General features: G+C 37.8%; 1 protein-coding gene across 1 annotated transcript in view; it reads left to right on the forward strand.

The window, feature by feature from the left end:
* The window catches only part of LOC150089748 (uncharacterized), a 148,805-nt gene that overhangs the window by 37,252 nt on the left and 89,406 nt on the right, over positions 1 to 22,147 (forward strand). The window contains exon 3 of the mRNA XM_090390088.1: positions 21,869 to 22,115. Within this exon, the coding sequence (XP_090246214.1) occupies positions 21,869 to 22,115 (247 nt within the window). The remainder of the gene's footprint in view (positions 1 to 21,868; positions 22,116 to 22,147) is intronic.

Raw genomic sequence — 22,147 nt, forward strand, 5'->3', positions numbered from 1 at the left:
AAACCACTCCCATTTCACCCCTCCGTTCGCTCGAAATACCTGTCCAGTTGAGCCTTAAATTTGTTTAGGCTATCAACTTCAACAACAAGTGACGGAAGTCGGTACCACCAACCAACCACCCGCTGGCCAAAGGCAAATTTCCGCACATCTATCCGACATCCGTCCTTCCTCAATTTGAATTTATGCCCTCTGAGGTGATTATTCTGAGCAAGATGAAGAATCCCATTGGCATTGAGCATGCTCAAACCATTCAAAGCCTTATACACCTCTATCAGATCACCTCGCCGGTGCCTAGTCTCCAGACTCTGTAATTTGCAAAACTTAAGCCTTTCTTCGTAAGAGCAACCCTTTGTTCCATTCACTAATCTTGTTGCCCTTCTCTGTACCCGTTCCAGCAGCTCTACATCCTTCTTGAAATGAGGCCTCCAGACCTGTATACAGTACTCAAGATGTGGCCTAACCATTGCCTTATACAAGGGAATAATCACCTCCTTATCCCTGCTAGAAAAATTCCTGTATATCATTGACAAGACACCATGAGCTACTCTTGCAGCTCGTCTGCACTGCTCAGAGAACTTCATATCTGCCTGCACAATTACCCCCAGGTCCTTTTCATTCTCCACCACTGTCAGTGTAGTACCGCAGAGTTGATACGTTGCTCTGGGGTTACTGTTTCCCATATGTAGTACTTTACATTTGTCAATGTTAACTTCATTTGCCACCTCTCAGCCCATCTGTTCAACCTTTCCAGATCCTGTTGCAGCAGCATAGCGTCAGTAGTGTCCTTAACAACCCTGCCAACCTTTGTATCATCTGCAAACTTGGACATTAAACTTGATATCTCATCATCAATATCATTCATAAACACCGAAAACAACAACGGACCCAACACTGAACTCTGAGGAACTCCACTAATAACATTAGTCCACGTTGAGCAGTGTCCATTGATTACCACTCTCTGTCTTCTGCCACTCAACCATCCCATTATCCATAGCAGCAATTTGCCTCCAATGCCACACTGTTCCAATTTGTGCAGCAGTCTTCCATGTGCAACAGTATCAAAAGCCTTTCTAAGATCCAAATATATAATATCAAAGTTATTCCCTGCATCCAGTTCTTTTGTGACTACATCATAGTATCCAATCAAATTGGTCAGGCAAGACCTGCCCTTAACAAAACCGTGCTGCGTCTGAGCTATAACTGAATTCTTGTCTAGATGATCCTGCAGTGCTTCTTTAACCAGTGCCTCCATTAATTTACCTGGAACAGAAGTTAAACTATCAGGTCTATAATTACTTGTGTCAGCCTTTGATCCTCCTTTGTGAATTGGGGTTACATTTGCACATCTCCAGTCTATGGGTACCTCCCCTGAGTCCAAAGAAGCTCTCATAATTATGGCTAGGGGTTTGCTTACTTCCTTTGCTGCCTCCTTTAATATAACTGGATAGATCCCATCCACCCCAGGTGCCTTTTTTATGTTTATCCTCAACAATCTCTCTCTCCTCCACTTTCCTCTCAGTTATTACAAAATCATCCAGCTCACTGCCAATGTTTACTTTACCTACATCATTCTCCTTCCTGAATAACTCCTCATGCGTGAATGTAGATGCAAAATACTCGTTTAGATTATTAGCCACCTGAGCAGGATCCTCAACTGTTGAACCATCAATATCCAGTGGACCAATCTGATTCATCCCTTTCCTTCTCGAGTTTAAATATGTAAGGAACTCTTTTCTGTTTTTCTTTGCATCCTTTGCCAAGGATTTTTCGTAGTCTGCCTTTGCCTGCCTAATCTCCTTTGTGACTTGGTTACAGACCAACTTATATCTACCATAGGCTTCCATGTCACCCATTAATTTCTATGTATCCCATGCATTTTTCTTCTCTGCCACATGTCTCATTAGTTCATCTGACATCCATTTAGGCCTAAACCTTGAACAATGTCTTAGTTGGTATGTAAAGCCTGGTAGCCTCCAAGATTAGTTCCTTGAATGCTTCCCATTTTGAGTTTGCTGTTGGTAACATCATCAGTTGGTCCCACTGTATAGAATTTAAATACTGTCTCAGACCATCATAGTCGCCTTTACGAAAACAAAAACCCTTCCCTTTACCTCTGATGGTAGTTACCTCCTTGAGTAAATCCCACTTCAACACACTGTGATCACTGCCACCTAGTGGTTCATTTATCTGCAGATTCTTAATGCATGAAGAATCACTACTGATAATCAGATCAAGAGTATTGCTCCCTCTTGTTGCCTCACGAACATGCTGATGTAGAAAACAATCATCCAATAAATTCACAAAAGCCTTGCTAGTGTGCGAATGACCAACCCACAAATTCCAGTCAATATCTGGGAAATTAAAATCCCCCATTATAAGACTCTCTGATTTACTGGCCCACTCAATTTCCCTGTACAATATCTTATTATACTCATCAGAGTCATTAGGCCTATAGCACACTCCTACTCTCAATTTTGATTTCCCTATGCTTATGTCACACCAAACTGACTTGACACTGCCCTGTCCATCGATGTCGACTGGCTTCACTTCCTTGGACTTTATGTGTTTCTTAATTAATAGCATAACCCCTCCTCCCCTCCTGTCCTGTCTATCCTTTCTATACACATTGTATTCCCCAAATTCCAGTTCCGCATTACTTATATCTGTGTGACACCACGTCTCTGATATCCCAACAATATCTGCCTTTGATGTTTTGAGCAATACCCCAAATTCATCAAATAGCTGTTTAGGCTAGATTGTAGAAAGTTATCCAAATAACTTTCTACAATCTAGCCTAAACCTAGTCTCCTGTAATTTGAATTTATGGCCCCTAGTTCTGGAATTCTTTGTAACAGTGAAAATTCCACTTTCATTAATTTTACTAATCCCTCTCAGAGTGTTATAAACATCAATCAGGGCCTCTCTAAGGTGCCTGTTTTGCCAAGCTCTATAGCCCACATAATTGAAGTCTTTCCTTGTACGGTCTTTCTTTGTCAAACTCATCATGCAAGTTGTCTTTTTTTGGACCCTTTCATGAAGCTCAATGTCTTTTTTTTTTTTCAAATGAGGTCTCAATACTTGGACATGGTATTTCAAATTTGGTCATATAGTTGCCTTGTACGGTGTATTATAACATCCTTATCTGTACACAATATTGTTCGATAAATCATCAATTGGACACCATGGGCTTTTCTGGCCTCCTGTTTACGCTGCTCAGAAAACTTCATATCTGCCTGTATCGTAATGTCCAGTCCCTTTCTTCTGCTATTGTTTTTATATTGACCTCACCAATGTATAAGTTAATTTGAGGTTGCTGTTTCCCAAGTGTAAGTAACACTTGCATTTTGCTGCATTAAACATACTTTTCTGACCATTCTGAAGTCTTTTCAGGTTATCCTGAAGGAATGCAGCTTGGCTAATCATTAACAATTTTCCCAATCTTTATGTCATCTGCAAGTTTTAACATCATGCTCTTTATCTCCTTGTTGATGTCAATCATAGAAATGAGAAACAACAGTGATACAAGAGCTGAACCTTGAGGGACCCCCTCTCCTGCCATTGCACCAATCTGAAAAATATCCATTAATCACAACCCTCTGCCCTGCAGCCATCCTGAAATCCATCTTAGAATATTTTCAGTAATCCCAGCATCTTCCAGCTTATATAGTAACCTCTCATGAGGGACTGAGTCAAATTCTTTGCTAAAATCCAAATAAAATATATTGAAGTTGTTCCCTATATCTAGCTCATGAGTAACTGTGTCAAAATAGTTAGTTTACTAGGTTAGTTAAACATGATTTGCCATTAACAAAACCATGTTGTGTGTCCTTCAAATGTCATGTCTATCTGAATATTCCTGGTTTGCACTCTTAATCATTTCTTCCAAGATTTTCCATACCATTGAAATCAGACTAACTGGTCTGTAGTTACTGACTTCACTCTTAGAACTGCCTGTATGTATTGATGATATGTTGACACTTCTCCAATCCAAAGGAATCTTCTCCGAGTCTGAAGGGTGTTCTCATAATTAACCCCAAAATTTCAGTATACTCTCTGGCTGCCTCCTTCAAAATTACTGGACAAAAGTATGGTGCAGCCGCTGATGGTGCAACTGCTTCTTTACAATGCTCCCGAAGGATCATTTAACATTCTGAATTATCGAGGTTTTGTGGAGTGTCGACTATTTGGATGGATTCTGGGTGATACTCAGAAAGTATTACCGGGTGAAATTGGATGTCCTCATTTTGAATAGTTGTTGAGATATTAACAGAAACATTTTATCATATGTATGCATTATGTCTACAGCAAGCTGGTCATCATAGCAACTACATACGTTAATGGTCTTCACATCTTGGAGTGTTTATGTATTATAATTTGAGCTTAAACTTTGTAGAATGTTTGTTATGGATTATATAGTTACCATAGATGTTGGATATGACTTCTGATTTTTGTTTTAGTATATGATTAAACGAATATTTGCAGTTTATTTTGACCATGTCTGCAAGTGATATGTACACAAAGAATGATGTGTCATCTTGCTTTTATCATTGGTTTGTAACCAATTTATGAGTTATAACCTGCATGGGTTATAACTCATAAATTTTACCAAGTTGATAGATGAAAGCTATCCCATTGAAATCATTATAGTTTAAACTATTATCCTGAAAATTTTCTGTATTTTTTAACCATAATTTGCTCAGTTATTGAATACTTTTGTGTGTTATGTGAATGTCATAGACATGATATATATCTTAGAAGTTTTGTCTATTATTCTGTGAATACTGGCATGTAGAAGGACTACAATCCCCCCCTTCCCACGCACAATGTTAAGTCAGTGACAAAATGTCAACATTTGTTTGCTTATAACACAATTTATTGTATTTTCGTTATTAAACGTATCATTTTAAAGCTTAGTTCCTCCCTTTCCAACGTGACGCAGCCTGATTTCTTTTAGGCAATTGGTTCCTTCTCAGTTCTGAGAAGTTTTTTTTTGCATTAGCATTAGAAGAAGCATATGATGAAAGAAATCAAGCTTATACAGCATCAGTCAAAAAAAAAAAAAAAAAACCCTTCACATTTCACCCATCCATTTGCTCCAAAAGTTTGTCCAGTTCTTTCTTGAATTTATTTAAGCTATCAACTTCCATAACAATAGTTGGAAGCTTATTCCAGCAATCAACCACCTGCTGGCTAAACGCAAATTTTCGCATCTCTATTTTACAACTGTCTTTCTTCAATTGGAGTTTATGCTACGTCAGGTGTGTAATCTGAGGAAGAATCATCAGCATTGAGCTTGCTCAAACCATTCAGGGCCTTATACACCTCAGTCAGATCACCTAGCAGGTGTCTACTCTCCAGATACTGCAGTTTGCAGAACTTAGGCCTTTCTTGGTAAGAGCAATCCTTTGTGCCCCCTTGCCAATCTTGTTGCCCTTCTCTATACTCATTCCAGCAGCTTTACATCCTTCCTAAAATGCGACTTCCAGATCTGTATGCAATACTCAAGGTGTGGCCTGGCCATTATCTTATACAAAGGGATAATCACCTGTTGCATGTCATTGACAACAACCCATGAGCTGCAGTGGCAGCCTGTCTGCACTGCTCAGAAAACTTCATATCTGACTGCACAATTACCCCAGGATCTTTTTCATTCTCCACTAGTCTGTGTGGTATCACACAGCTGGTATGTTAATTTGGGATTATTGTTCCCCTATGCAGTACTTTGCATTTGTCAATGTTAAACTTCAGTAGCTACCTCTCAGTCCATTTGCCCAACTTTTCTAGATCCTGTTGCAGTAGCGTACTGTCATTAACAACACTGCTAACCTTCGTATCATCTGCAAACTTGGACATTAAGGCTGATATACCTTCATCGGTATTTGATAAATATAGAAAACAACAATGGGCCCAGCACCAAACCCCGGGGGACTCCACATTAATCCAGGAAGAGCAGTGTCCATCGGTTACCACTTTGTCTTTTTCCACTCAGCCATCCCTTTATTCATAGCAGCAACTTGCCCTTAAGCCATACTGCTCCAGTTTGTACAGTAGTTAGTCTTCCATGTGAAATAGTATCAAAAGCTTTCCTGAAATTGAAGAATGTGATATCAAAATTATTTTTAGCATCCAGTTCCTTTGTGACTGCATCATTGCAGGGCTGGCCTTAGGCCGATTGGACCCTGTGCTCTTGTGGTCCTGTGAGTGGCAGAAGAATTAAAATTAGATGAAAAAAGGGAAAAAAAAGAATAGATGAAAAGAAAAAGCAGAAGGAAAAAGTCTTTTTTTTAGTTAAAGAATTGATTTTAAAATATTTAATTGCATGGGGCCTATGTGAAACCCGAAACAATGACTTTTTTTAGATATGTTTAGCAAGCATTTTTTTGATTGAGTACACAGGATGCAGAGAATTTTTTATTATTACCCTTTTTTTTTTTTTTTTTCAATTCATAATAGGTGAAAAGTGAAGTCTGTATAATTTATGAAAGTCTGGGAATTTTGGCCATTATTTAGAGCCAGATATTTCAAGGGATGTGTAAACACTGGCCCATACTTAAGGTGGGGTATACGTGTATGAAAATTACAGTAATTACTTTCATCTGGCACCCGCTGTATGGCTGAGCAACCCCACTTGCCCTGCTGAATGCAATATATATCGCTATAAAGTTTAGTAAAATTGGGGCATTTTTATTTGAATAATTGTTCTCTTTATGTAGGTAAGTAAAATTTTACCATATTTTATTCTTCATTTTATTTATTGAGTTGGAGCTGGAATGTGAGACAAACCCAGTGGTATAACTATGCCAATGCAGCTGCATTGGGACCCAGCTTGAAATATAGAAGACAGATTCATTTCTCAAGACAATTAACTAATTTCATTGACAAATGAGCAATTTTTTAAAAATTAAATGTAACTTAACTGTAACACTTTCTTATCAACCCAGCGACTGGCCACCCGAGTTTCTCAACCTGTGTGCTGTAGCACAGGGTGTCGCTAGTATGCTTCTAGTGTGCCATGGAAAATGCAAATTAGAAAAAAAATTTAGAAATCCAAGTTTACAATAAAAATTAATTCAAGCAAAAAATTCATTTATTTACATTGCGTCGATCCCGAGAGCCTTCCAGCAGTTAATGTAACGTCACATTTTGATTCCTAGTACTAGTTCTGTTCACTTCTATTAGACAAATAAATCTATTATTAAATATATCCAACAGAAATAACTTTCCATTTGTGAATAAACGAGTATAGTAATGATTGTAGTGTGCCACAAAATTTTAAAAAGTTTAAAATTAAATTTTTATTGAAATTTGTTGATGCCACTCTTATAGAAATTATTAGTAAGTAAAAGATAGTCGTGAAATATTCGGCAAAACTAGTGTCAAATATTAAATATACATCACAGTCTGATATTATTTTAGTGTTGGTGAATTTACATTTTTTGTGTGTGCGTACTCTGATTGTTGTCAGGGGGTAATATGTTTTATTTTACAGTACAAAAATTTGTCACATGACAATCTAGCTATAGCCAGTGTTGTCATTTTAGCACCTTTCAGCTAGATTTGGCTTTTTTTTTTTTTTTTTTGTTTATCCGAAACGAAAAACTACAAGGACTAGGATTGAGTTATTACTATTGATAACAAGAGACACATCTGAATCGCAGATCCTTTGGTGCTCTGAAATTGGTCAGTGCATTGGGAGCGACCCTTCCTGTAATTAACGTTTATCCTGTGGTGTTTAGAGAGCGGAATAAGCAATGACCAGGCAGAGTAAATTGTCTACTTTAGTCACTCCAAAGCTTTGTTTTAATGGGTTTAAATTAATTTCATGTTTAATTTTTTAAAATTTAAATTGAACCACAACTTCAGTAATGATTTAGTTCAAGTAGGCCTCTCACTCTTATTAACTATGTGTCTTCTATAACTCATCACATCCAAGCGGATTCATCAAGAGATGAGTGCTGAAAATTAAGCAGTGCTACTTTAATATACTTAGTCATTATAATACAGCACATAAGGAGTCCTTAAACTTAGTTCGTTTCCTTAAATTTATGGTTTTCAGTTGTGAAGAGAGAATTGATATTGCTGATTAAGAGAAATATGAGGAAGCGATTAAGATTGAATTAGTTTGTGTTTGCAGCTGTGGAGAGAATTGATATTGTTAATTGAGAGAAATTTTATGGAAATGATAGCACGTATTAACAGATTAAGTGAGAAAAATGAATAAATTGCATGTAAATGAATACCAGTTATGTATATACTTGTAAGTAGTTTTGTATGATAAATGACTTTTGTTTTATATTTGTGTCATTGCTCTTGAGAAACTGACAGCTCACATATAATATATATATATATATTTAAATAATGACAAAAGTTAAAATATAATAAAATAAATAAATAAATAAATATTGACAAAAGTTATAATAAAATAAATAAATATTGAGCTTTCATTTTATATATATATATATATATATATACATACACTCAAGTGGGGGGGGAGCGAATACCCCTCAGCTCAAGGAAATTCTCATTTTTTAATGCAGTCAGGTAGCTTGTGGGCAGTGCTTGAGGGGAGCTCCTGTGCGAAAATCATAATGGCCACTGATGGCGATAGGTACAGGGAAATAAAAATTAATAAATAAATAAACCCCCCCCCACAACTTAGATTTAGTTTCCTCACCAAGTTTAACCGTCAGTCCCTTTCTTTCATTAATAAGGATGTAGTGCCATAAAGTCAAAAAGGAAATATTTTTTATTTTTGATAAAAAGGAAATAAGATTTTTTGAAGATGAAGGGAATAAGGGGGGGGGGGTTAACTGCAACTCATCTATGACTATCTCAGTACAAAACACCAACCTGCATAGAATCGAAAAGGACATTTTCTGCCGCTAATTAAATATGTACCAAAATTAGATCCAGTTTAAATGATAAGACTATTGAGTTTCTTAAGAGCTCACTTTATTCGGACAGGTAGCGTGGATGCTTATTTTTTTGTTTTTAGAATAACTAGGTTTAATAATTTTTGCTAGAATATTTATTATTGTAATAAAAGTTTGATTTAAAACGTTTTTCAAGTAATTCAAGTAATTACTTGTTTTTTTCCTTACTTTATTGCACTTAATTGTCATAAAATTTATTGCGAAGTGTTTTTTTTTTTTTTTTTTTTTTTGGAATACCGGTATTAAGATTTTGACTGGTATTGTGAGCCCTATGTCACACCAAACCAACTGAGCATTGCACTGTACACTCATGTCAACTGGATGCACTTCCCTAGATTTTGTTTCTTAACTAATGCCTAGTTAAGAAACAAAATCTAGAAAAAAAATAAAGCGTAACCCCTCCTCACTTCTTGTCCTGTCTATCGTTTCTGTGCACATTGTTGTACTCCTCAAATTCCAATTCTGCATTCCTTATATCTGTGTGACACCACTCCTGTTATATCCCAACAATATCTGTCTTTGGTGTCTTCACCAGCACTTCAAATTTATCAGATTTATTTACTGTACTCCTTGCATTGGTGTTCATGCAAGTATACATGCACCTGTTCTTACTCTTAGTTACTCTAACACAGCCAATGTATTTACTTGTTTCATGACTTCCAGGAGTTCCTGAAATCCCCAACAACTTGCTTTCTGAGCTTCTGCTCATGTCAATAGAAGCAGTACAAGAATCACTTCCACCTCTGCCTGCGGCTGCTGTTAATCTATTAATCTGTGAATCCTCCACTCCCCCTTCCCCACCATGTTTTTGCCCTAAGGATAGAATTAGAAGCTTTCATGGGGCAGTATAGACTGTATGATGTGCACTTTGAGAACCCAGATAATCAAATGCTGGTCAAAGATGGAAGGAGTGTTAATGGATCTTCACATAGAAAATGAAAAATTAAAGACGGGTAGAAGAGGCCAAGAAGCACAAAGCTCAAAACAATATAGCCTTAAATAAAATGCAATAACAATCTCTTTATTCAGAGACCAAAATATAATTATACTGCAACCTACAGATGAAAGTAATCTGATCTGCAGTGAAGTAATAAAGGATTTTGTAACAAATAACATGAAGGATAGATTCAGAACAGTGAAGATATATATTTTTTAAAGTCTATTAGAAAAATCAGGAATAATGGAGTACTTATAGAGACAATGATCAGAGAAGATGCCACACAGCTCAGGGCAGACAAAAACATAACAGACCTCAGACTGCAAACTGATGCCCTCAAGGGCAGAGGCCCAAGCGGTTTACCCTTTGATATTCCAAAGGAGACAGCGAAAGATCTTCTGCAGCAACTGTATGATAAGAATTTTGACGATCAGTTGATAAAAGAGGAATTAATAGCAGAATTTAATCTGAAATTTAGTACAAAATAAATCCAGTGGAGCTGTGAACTGGGTGGTTGACAGCTAGCATTAGTAGAGGCATATGATGCAAGAAAGCAGGCTGCAGCATCAGCCAGAAAAAAATTAAAAAAAAAACAAAAAAAACCTTCCACTTCACCCCTCCGTTCGTTTGAAATACCTGTCCAGCTGAGCCTTAAATTTATTAGGCTATCAACTTCCACAACAAGGGATAGAAGTCTGTTCCACCAACCAACTACCCGCTGGCTAAAGGCAAATTTCCGCACATCTACCCTACATCTGTCTTTCCTCAATTTGAATTTATGCCCTCTCAGGTGATTAGTCTGAGCAAGAGGAAGAATTCCATCAGCATTGAGCATGCTCAAATCATTCAAGGCTTTATACACCTCTATCAAATCACCTCGCTGATGCCTAGTCTCCAGATACTGTAATTTGCAAAACTTAAGCCTTTCTTCGTAAGAGCAACCCTTTGTTTCATTCACTAATCTTGTTGCCCGTCTCTGTACTCGTTCCAGCAGCTCTACATCCTTCTTGAAATGAGGCCTCCAGACCTGTATACGGTACTCAAGGTGTGGCCTGACCATTGCCTTATACAAGGGAATAATCACCTCCTTATCCCTGCTAGAAAAATTCTTGTATGTCATTGACAAGACACCATGAGCTACTCTTGCAGCCCGTCTGCACTGATTAGAGAACTTCATATCTGCCTGCACAACTACCCCCAGTTCCTTTTCATTCTCTACCACTGTCAGTGTAGTACCACAGAGTTGATACGTTGCTCTGGGGTTTGCTGTTTCCCATATGTAGTACTTTACATTTGTCAGTGTTAAACTTCATTTGCCACCTCTCAGCCCAGGTGCCTCCGTAGCCAGGTGGGCAGGAGCAGCAGTGCGTAGCACACGCTTCTTGATTAGACCGGGGTTCGAGCCCATGACCAATAAATACGGAGGATGCGGAAGTCAGGGAATGATCACCGCATATCCCTGGAGCAATATGGCCTTAGTTGCTAATGCTCCTAAAAAAACCAAATAAAATAACAACCTCTCAACCCATCTGCTCAACCTTTCCAGATCCTGTTGCAGCAGCATAGTGTCAGTAGTGTCCTTAACAATCCTGCCAACCTTTATATCGTCTGCAAACTTGGACATTAAGCTTGATATACCATCATCAATATTATTTATAAATACAGAAAACAATAATGGACCCAACACTGAACCGTGAGGGACTCCACTAATAACATTAGTCCATGATGAGCAGTGTCCATTGATTACCACTCTGTCTTCTTCCCCTCAATCACCCCTTTATCCATAGCAGCAATTTGCCTCCAATGCCACACTGCTTCAATTTGTGCAGCAGTCTTACATGTGCAACAGTATCAAAAGCCTTTCTAAGATCCAAGTATATAATATCAAAGTTATTCCCTGCATCCAGTTCCTTTGTGACTGCAGTATTGTATGTAATCAAATTGGTCAGGCAAGACTTTCCCTTAACAAAACCATGCTGTGTCAGAGCTATAATTGAAGTCTCGTCTTGATGATCCTGCAGTGCTTCTTTAACCAGTGCCTCCATTAATTTTCCTTGAACAGAAGTTAAACTTACAGGTCTATAATTACCTGTGTCAGCCTTTGATCCTCCTTTGTGAATTGGGGTCACATTTGCACATCTCCAGTTTATGGGTACCTCCCCCAAGTCCAAGGAATCTCTCATAATTATGGCTAAGGGTTTGTTTACTTCCTTTGCTGCCTCCTTTAATATAACTGTATAGATCCCATCCACCCCAGGTGCCTTTTTTGTGTTTATCTTCAACAATTTCTCCTCCACTTTACTCTCAGTTATTACAAGATTATCTAGCTTACTGCCAGAGTTGAATACACCTCTGGCATTCCCCTCACTGAATAACTCCTCACTGAATAACTCCTGTGAATGTCGATGCAAAATATTCATTTAGTTTGTTAGCTACCTGAGCAGGATCATCAACAGGTGAACCATCGATATCAAGTGGACCAATCTGATTCATCCCCTTCCTTCTAGAGTTTACATAAGTAAAGAACTCTTTGCTGTTTTTCTTTGCATTCTTTGCCAAAGATCTCTTGTAATCTGCCTTTGTCTGCCTAACCTTCTTTGTAACTTGGTTACAGATCAGCTTATATCTATCATAGGCTTCTGTGTCACGTGTTAATTTATATGTATCCCAAGCATTTTTCTTCTCTGCCATATGTCTCATTAGTTCATCTGACATCCATTTAGGCCTAAACCTTGAACAATATTTCTTAGTTGGTATGTAAAGCCTAGTAGCTTCCAAGATAAGTTTTTTGAATGCTTCCCATTTTAAATTTGCTGTTGGTAACATCATCAGTTGGTCCCAATGCATAGAATTTAAAGCTGCACAAAGATGTGGTATATATTAAATAAACAACAAAGAACATGTATCTCAGTTGGTTCAGCCATAGATATAGAGAATATATGCCCATAGTGAAATGCTACGAATGTCTAAGATATGGGCACCAGTGTCAGGTCTGCCAGCAAAAGGAGAATTGTGCTCCAGGGGCTATATCTACAAGGATTGTATCCAGTAGTGAGCTATAGTGGGCTTGCGAGAGCCCATTGTTGTTTTTTTTTTTAAATTTGCGAGCCCATTGTTGAGACCATTTATTTTACAAATGAAATCCTGAATGCAATTATTGAATATCCAGAGCCGAAACTCCGGTGGGGCAAGGGGGCCCCCATTCCCAGCATTTTAAAATTGCTTCATTTTTGATTTAATTAGTCGGACCTCTGTTTAACGAACTTCTTTATAGCAAATTTTTTTTTCCCCTTGGTAATTACATTTAAAATAGTTTCTGATGAACGAAGAAAATTTCCATGTAACGAACCGATTAGGAGAAACAACTTTGTATGCATTGTTCTCACCTCTGGCCTTTAGGCAATTTAGATAATTAGAAAGTGTGAGTTAAGGGTGAAAGGGATTACCATTTCACAATGTTGGTGTCCGTAAAACCTATGCAGTCATATATTGAGAAGTCGCGCTAGTCAATATGCTTTCCATAGCCAGTCAGAGGATTAAGAAGAATCTCAACATGGATCATAGCCTCTGGTCAATCTGTGTTGTGGTTCCCCTTTACTCCGACAAACGGCATATGTGTTTCGGAGAAGTGAGTGATCCATGCCTTCCAGTAAATTTCTCCCATCTATGTTTACATGGTCACAGTAGTAGAATGTCCATGTGATTCCGATATTTTGCAATATTCGATGAACTAGTGACAGTAGCAACATAGAGGGGGAATGGAGGCAACTAAGATATTATATAAACTTTACGAAGATGAAATGTTGGCAGATTTTGAAACTTTGTCGAGCCTTTCACTGTGTAGAAAATGTTGTAAAATATAATGGCATATAGGCAATAATTAAAAAAAAAAAAAAACTGTATGACCAATCTCCAAAAAACTAGCGTGAATTAAGGGTGATTGCTAAAGAACTTGATGTGGAAACTATAAAGATCGGTTGTGTGTTCGGGCCATGATGAGCAGCTTGTAGCTTGCGGACAACAATTGTGGGTTGGAGGAATTATCTCGCTTTGTGCAAACATTTTGAATCAGAAGTTAAATATTCCGAATTATTAAATTGACTTTTAAATTTGGAATTTCTTAACCATTTAGCACTAATGGTCGACATCCTGCAAGAGCTCTTACCTTTCACAAGCTTTACAGAATCTCTATGGTAAAAACAGATGAACTATCGGTGCTATTGCTAATTTGAAAAATTCTGAAGGAAATTATGAAGCTAAAAATGAGGGCACGTTGAAGTGGAAAGAATTTGAATGAATCAAAATCGAAAGTAAAAAAATTACCTCATGACGTTATTAAATGCATTGTTTTATCCTCAAAGGATAAGTAATTAATGTAACAAAGTGATTTTAAATTAAATAAAGAAAATAATGATGCCATCGAAAGAAATTTTAAACATATGCTACCCAAAAATTGTGGAATGTGAAAGAACTTTTGTCTCGGTGGGAAGACGGTGAAAACTGAATAAGAAATTTAAGCTTTCTGATAAAATATGAAATAAAAATTAAAGATTTTAGAGATTTTGTTGAAGACAGTTTATCTTTAAAATAGAGTGAAATTACCTTTTCAATTAAGAAAGCCAGAAATTATCTTTGAAACCATTGCGATTAGCAATGCTGAAGCTGAGTGAGCTTTCACCATAATGAATAATATTGTGGCAATTACAGACGTTGCAGATTATGATGACTATACACCTAAATGGAAAACCATTGCTTCAATTTGATCCAGATCGTTACGTCAAATCACCTCTGTAATCATCGCTCAGCTATTGAATAAAGCAGATCGACAACAAATATTAATAAAGAAGTAAATTCTATGTGGCAAATTTTAGAATAAATTTTTCTTGAATATTTATGAAATTTTTTTTCATGTAATCTCTGATTTTTTGTGTATTTTTTCTAGAAAGTTTGTTTTTTATGTAATATTTTTTTATTGTGAAATGTTTTGTGATAGTTTTTATGTTATTTGTGATATGGGAAATATTTCATGTTATTTTTTATTTGCAATATTAAAATTTTATCATGAAAAAAATGTATCCATTATATTTCCCTAATTGTTAAAAAAAAAAGAAAAAAAAAAAAAGACGAATAAAAAAGTTACGCGTGCCAAGCACACATGGTAGATGGTTTATGCGGAACATCCTTTGCGTTTCTTTTAGGTATTTTTATTGTAAATATTTTATTGATCATTCACAGATTTTCATAATTTCTGGAAGACAAGATACAATGGATTTATGATAACTAAAGTACCAGATGTATACTTGCAAGTGTAACGTATCTAAATATCTCTGTAAAATAGCACCGATTGATGTTACCGATCTTGTAGTTGAAGCGACATACGCAGCTGTTAGGGGAACCTAACAATGGAATGTAAGAAAATGCGAGATGAAAAAAGAAATTGTTCACAAATATTTGTATTGTTGCAATCATACTTACTGCAGTAGAAACTTCAGGAAGCATGACTGTGACGTAATACTATTCAAAAATTCTAAAAAGTTAAGACTCCAGACACTGTTGTATCTAGTTATCATCGTAAGGTGAGGCAGGATGACCAGATTTTTAAATTATTTTTTTTAGATAGACATAGGAACGTTTTACACATTCACTTATATGCATGGTTAAGGGAGTAATAAGCTGCATCTGTCCAGCCCCCTAAATCCGCCCCTGACTTGAGATATCATACCGGTCACGAAAAATGTGTTGTGTTCTAATCACACCACTAGTAGTGTGAGCGTGGGAAGTACCACTAGTGGAAGCCATTGATGTCACTTCAGTGACCGATCAGATTTACTCGGTAGAAAATTGGAAAAACTGCAAGCCCATTGTTAAAATGTTCACAGCTCACCACTGGCTATATTCATATTAACAAAAGAAAGGGATTGATGTTTAAGCTTCATGAGGAAACCAGATCTTAGTTTCATGCGTTTTCAGGTTTCCATTACATTTGTGTTGTGTATAACAATCCCTCAATTGCAAATTCAATAATGTTAATGATTTATTGTTGTTGAATTTATAACCTTTATGTTAATAAATCATAAACAATAATTTTTTAAATTAGTACCGAAAAACTGGTATTTTTGTATCAATACCGGTATTTGAATATCGGGGAAAAAAAAATGACTGAGGTCCCGGTATTCGAGATCTTGTTATTATACACAGAGTGGACAGAAATCTTGGGATATCTACCTAGTAATGGGTAGGCCCACCTTTTGCCCAGATAGGGACTGTCACACGGCGAGGAATTCAGTCCACTAGTTCACAAAAGCATTCCACAGGTATTTCCATCCATGCTTGCTGCACTGCTGTCCATAATTCCATCGCATTCCTCGGTTGGAGGATCCAAAGCTCGAACGGACCTATCCACAGGGTTCATGTCCGATGAATGGGGAGGCCATTCCATGGTGGTAAAATCTGTGGAATGCTCTTCAAACCATGTTCTAGTCACCGCGGCTCTGTGGGGAAGTGCATTGTCCTGCTGGAAGAGTCCATTGCTCTGTGGGTGCATGATGACCATGAAGGGATGCAGCTGGTCTGCAAGGATGGACGTGTAACCTGGACTGTTCAGAGATGTCTAGACGTACCAGAGGTCCCAATGTATGCCAGTTGAATACGCCCCAGACCATTACTGACTGTCCACCTGCCTGAACAGTTCCTTGTTGACATAATGGGTGCATAGTTTCGTGCGGTTTCTGCCAGACATGCACCCTCCCATCCACTTGAAATAACTGGAAACAGGACTCACCAGAGTAGGAGACCCATCTTTAATTATTCAGGGTCCAGTGCCGATGTTCTTATGCCTATTTGAGGCATAGTCCTGTGTCATGGTATCAGCAATGGGACTCTAGTGTGTCAGCGACTCCCATAACCTATTGCGGCTAGTGATTGCCTGATGATCTTGGTGGGACGTTTCTGGCACCTTCCTTGTTGAAGTAGGCAGTGATTTGTGCCACTGTCACTCTCCGGTTGGCTGAAACAATGCAAGACACACGTCAATGGCCATGTTCATCCACCACCTTTCTCCACCCACAACGCTATCCACGATGAGATGTTATTCTAGAAATGGCTTATTCCCGCTACACTCTTGATACTGTCAAACAGGAATAGTGCAATTTCTGTACCACTTCCGCGAGAGAGTGACTCATGTGTAAGGCACCCACTATCATCCCTCTTTCAAAGTCAGTTAACTCATGACATTTATCCATACTGATGCCAAATTACCAACTATATGAATGCAGTGTAGCTATATACTTGCCAAGCGGAGGGTTCTTCCACTGGCAAGAGGAGTGACAGCTCCGTGGTGCCCAGGAACCAGGTATCCCATGAATTCTGTCCTTTCAGTGTAAACCCTACTGCATACTCATTAAATATTAGTAAATAAACTTTATTTACCAATTAAAATGTAATTACGTTAAAAAAAGCTTGAATATAACACACTTTGCATATAATGCAGGAATTAACATTAGCATTTATTAGCATTAGTAGAGGCATATGATGCAAGAAAGCAAGCTTATGCAGCATCAGCCAAAAAAAAAAAAAAAACATTTTCACTTCACCCCTCCGTTCGTTCTAAATACCTGTCCAGCTGAGCCTTAAATGGAAGTCTGTTCCACCAACCAACTACCCGCTGGCTAAAGGCAAATTTCCGCACACCTATCCCACATCTGTCTTTCCTCAATTTGAATTTATGCCCTCTCAGGTGATTATTCTGAGCAAGACGCAGTATCCCATCAGCATTTAGCATGCTCAAACCATTCAAGGCTTTGTACACCTCTATCAGATCACCTCGCCGGTGCCTAGTCTCCAGACACTGTAATTTGCAAAACTTAAGCCTTTCTTCGTAAGAGCAACCTTTCGTTCCGTTTGCTAACCTTGTTGCCCTTCTCTATACTCATTCCAGCAGCTCTACATCCTTCTTGAAATGAGGCCTCCAACCTGTACACAGTACTCAAGGTACGGCCTGACCATTGTCTTATACAAGGGAATAATCACCTCCTTATCCCTGCTAGAAAAATTCCTGTATATCATTGACAAGACACCATGAGCTACTCTTGCAGCCCGTCTGCACTGCTCAGAGAGCTTCCTATCTGCCTGCACAATTACCCCCAGGTCCTTTACATTCTCTACCACTGTCAATGTAGTACCACAGAGTTGATACGTTGCTCTGGGGTTGCTGTTTCCCATATGTAGTACTTTACATTTTTTGATGTTAAACTTCATTTGGCACCTCTCAGTCCATCTGCTCAACCTTTCCAGATCCTGTTGCAGCAGCATAGCGTCAGTAGCGTCCTTAACAACCCTGCCAACCTTTGTATCGTCTGCAAACTTGGACATTAGCTTGATATACCATCATCAATATTATTTATAAATACAGAAAACAACAATGGACCCAACACTGAACCCTGAGGGACTCCACTAATAACATTAGTCCATGATGAGCAGTGTCCATTAATTACCACTCTCTGTCTTCTGCCACTCAATCATCCCCTTATCCATAGCAATAATTTGCCACCAATGCCACACTGCTCCAATTTGTGCAGCAGTCTTCCATGTGCAACAGTATCAAAAGCCTTTCTAAGATCCAAATATATAATATCAAAGTTATTCCCTGCATCCAGTTCTTTTGTGACTACATCATAGTATCCAATCAAATTGGTCAGGCACAACCTTCCCTTAACGAAACCATGCTGTGTCCGAGCTATAACTGAATTCTTGTCAAGATGATCCTGCAGTGCTTCTTTAACCAGTGCTTCCATTAATATTCCTGGAACAGAAGTTAAACTCACAGGTCTATAATTACATGTGTCAGCCTTTGATCCTCCTTTATGAATTGGGGTTACATTTGCACATATCCAGTGTGTGGGTACCTCCCCCTGAGTCCAAGGATGCTCTCATAATTATGGCCAATGGATTGCTTACTTCCTTTGCTGCCTCCTTTAATGTAACTGGATAGATCCCATCCACCCCAGGTGCCTTTCTTGTATTTATCTTCAACAATTTCTCCTCCACTTTCCTCTCAATTATTACATGATCATCTAGCTCACTGCCAGTGTTTACTTCATCTATGGCATTCCCCTTCCTGAATAACTCCTCATGTGTGAATGTAGGTGCAAAATATTGATTTAGTTTGTTAGCTACCTGAGCAGGATCATGAACAGTTGAACCATCGATATCAAGGGAACCAATCTGATTCATCCCCTTCCTTCTAGAGTTTACATAAGTAAAAAACTCCTTGCTGTTTTTCTTTGCATCCCTTGCCAAAGATTTCTCGTAATCTGCCTTCGCCTGCCTAACCTCCTTTGTTAACTTGGTTACAGATCAATTTATATCTATCATAGGCTTCTGTGTCACATGTTAATTTATATGTATCCGTGCATTTTTATTCTCTGCCATATGTCTCATTAGTTCATCTGACATCCATTTAGGCCTGAACAATATTTCTTAGTTGGTATGTAAAGTCTAGTAACTTCCAAGATAATTTCTTTGAATGCTTCCCATTTTGAGTTTGCTGTTGGTAACATCATCAGTTGGTCCCACTGTATAGGATTTAAATACTGTCTCAGACCATCGTAGTCTCCTTTACGAAAGCAATAACCCTTCCCTTTACCCCTGATGGTAGTTACCTCCTTGAGTAAATCCCACTTCAGCACACTGTGATCACTGCCACCTAGTGGTTCCTGTATCTGCAGATTCTTAATGCATGAAGAATCACTACTGATAATCAAATCAAGAGTATTGCTCCCTCTAGTTGCTTCCCGAACATGGTGATTTAGAAAACAATCATCCAATAAATCCACAAAAGCCTTGCTAGTGTGTGAGTGACCAACCCACAAATTCCAATCAATATCTGGGAACTTAAAATCCCCCATTATAAAGACTCTCTGATTTACTGGCCCACTCTATTTCCCTGTACAGTTTCTTATTATACTCATCAGAGTCATTAGGCCTATAACACACTCCTACTCTCAATTTTGATCTCCCAATGCTTATGTCACACCAAACTGACTCGACACTGCACTGTCCAGCGATGTCGACTGGCTTCACTTCCTTGGATTTTATGTGTTTCTTAAGTAATAGCATAACCCCTCCTCCCTTCCTATCCTGTCTATCCTTTCTGTAGACGTTGTACTCCCCCAAATTCGAGTTCTGCATTACTTATATCTGTGTGACACCACGTCTCTGATATCCCAACAATATCCGCCTTTGATGCTTTGAGCAATACCTCAAATTCGTCTACCAAACTCCTAGCATTGGTGTAAATGCAAGTATGCATGCACCTGTTCTTTTTCTTAGCTACTCTAACACAACCCATGTGTTTACTTGTACCCCAATGACTCCCAGTAGTCTGAAATATCCTGCATCTTATTTTCCAAGCTGCTGCTCATTCCAATAGAAGCAGTGCAAGAATCACTTTCACCTCTGCCAGTGGCTACTGTTAATCTAATTAGTCCTTGTATCCCCCCAATCTAGCAGTTTTCCGACCCACCTAACACTGCCTCGATAGCATCAGCAAACATTCTTGCACCCTTTCTATTTATGTGTATCCCATCCTTGTAGAAGCAGTCTCTCCTGTTAACAAGTACAGACCAGGCTGAAAAAAATTCTACCTCTTGAGCCTTTCACAATCTTTGCAGGGCCGAATTGATCGACTGGGCTCACATCATATACTCCCTCCTATCGTGTCTGGCAGAATTTCAGACACTTTCAAATTCAACTCTAATTCACGGCTTTTTTTCAACGGTGACCTGTACTTGTTAAATAATTCCACCGGTCTCCTACTCTTAATATCATTAGTGCCAACGTGTACAGCTATATCATCTTTTGTGCCCTGAAAAGATGATATCTGCTCTACAACGTCAAAAATTAAAGTTGTTCCCTGACGCCCATGTTATATTAAGCTTGCACTGTATTTGGAACTGATCCTTGAAAATTATCTTGATCTTCAACAAACACTTGTTATTCTTTGTTATCCCGTGCTTTTTTTTTTTTTTTTTTTTTTTTTCCCTAACAAAAGATTTTGGTGAAAATTATTATTGGGCTTATCACATTCATTGATCAAATTCTATTTTTATCCATATTTGATGAATGGGACTACCATTTTAGACAACTCAAAGTTTGGATGCTTTTATTATTATATATATATATATTTTAATTTGGAATTGGCAGTTCTAGCATTGTTTATTCTGAGCAAGTCTTGTTGGTAACTCATTTTATAATCCTACTTGCCAGTCTTACTGTACTTGCTGCAAAAATTTGTCATTAACCCTCTCACAAGTATGCACATATTTTTTTTTATTATTTTTTATTTTCTATGTGAGGGACCAAAGGAATGTGAATGCATACTTTATGAAGGTTCTGTCAATGCCGTATCAACAGATTATTCTGTTGTATACGGCATTGACAGAACTCCCAATGCTTATGCACAGATTCTCTTGAAACTACATGGAACAATGCCCCCTATCAACTGTGTTTACAGGTAATATTACAGTGGCTGTTTTTATATTTATAGCGATTTCAAAAATTGGTGTAAGTGATGGGCTTGCACAGGGTGAAATTGAAGAAATTCTCTGCACTTTGAATTCAGAAGCTGACAAAACTGAATTAATTGATACATATATAGAGGACATTGCTGCAAAGGAGGGGAAAAAAAGCAATTACAAGTGTTATGTTTATTTTTGCAATTTAAAAAAATATTTAAAAAATTGTGTTTGACAATAATTATGTTAATGTTTGGCTATAAAGTCAAACCAGGAAAAAAGTTAATGTTTAAAAGCACCTATATTTCAGTTTTTGCAAACTTCCAGATTTCTCAAAAAAATAAAACTTCACTGTGAGTCATGTGGTACAGTTCAGAACCCACTTATAAAAGGATAATGAGGACCTCTAATGTTGAAATTCTTATATTTAAAACCAAATTGTAAAAGAATAAGTAAAATTACATATATATTTTTTTCTCTTCTAGAGTGTCCTTGTCCCGGAAAGCTTCTGTGTCATCTAATGGAAGTATAAAAGGAAAGCTGACTTCGGGAAGGATAATAGATTTAAGAAATCGATCAGTCAGCCTTCCTCTTCGTCCTCCTCGTCCTATGAGCATTACTGAATCAGATGATGGCAGTATTAAGCTGGATGCATCCTCCTATAGGCTACTTTGTCAAGACTTAAATGGTGTTAAAACTTTGCTTTTCAGATTGAAGAGCATCATACAAGAGGTAATACAATAATATTTACAATATTAAAATAT

Source organism: Mastigoproctus giganteus, chromosome 2, assembly GCF_048544385.1.
Source record: "Mastigoproctus giganteus isolate SK-2022 chromosome 2, ASM4854438v1, whole genome shotgun sequence".
Classification (NCBI taxonomy): domain Eukaryota; kingdom Metazoa; phylum Arthropoda; class Arachnida; order Uropygi; family Thelyphonidae; genus Mastigoproctus; species Mastigoproctus giganteus.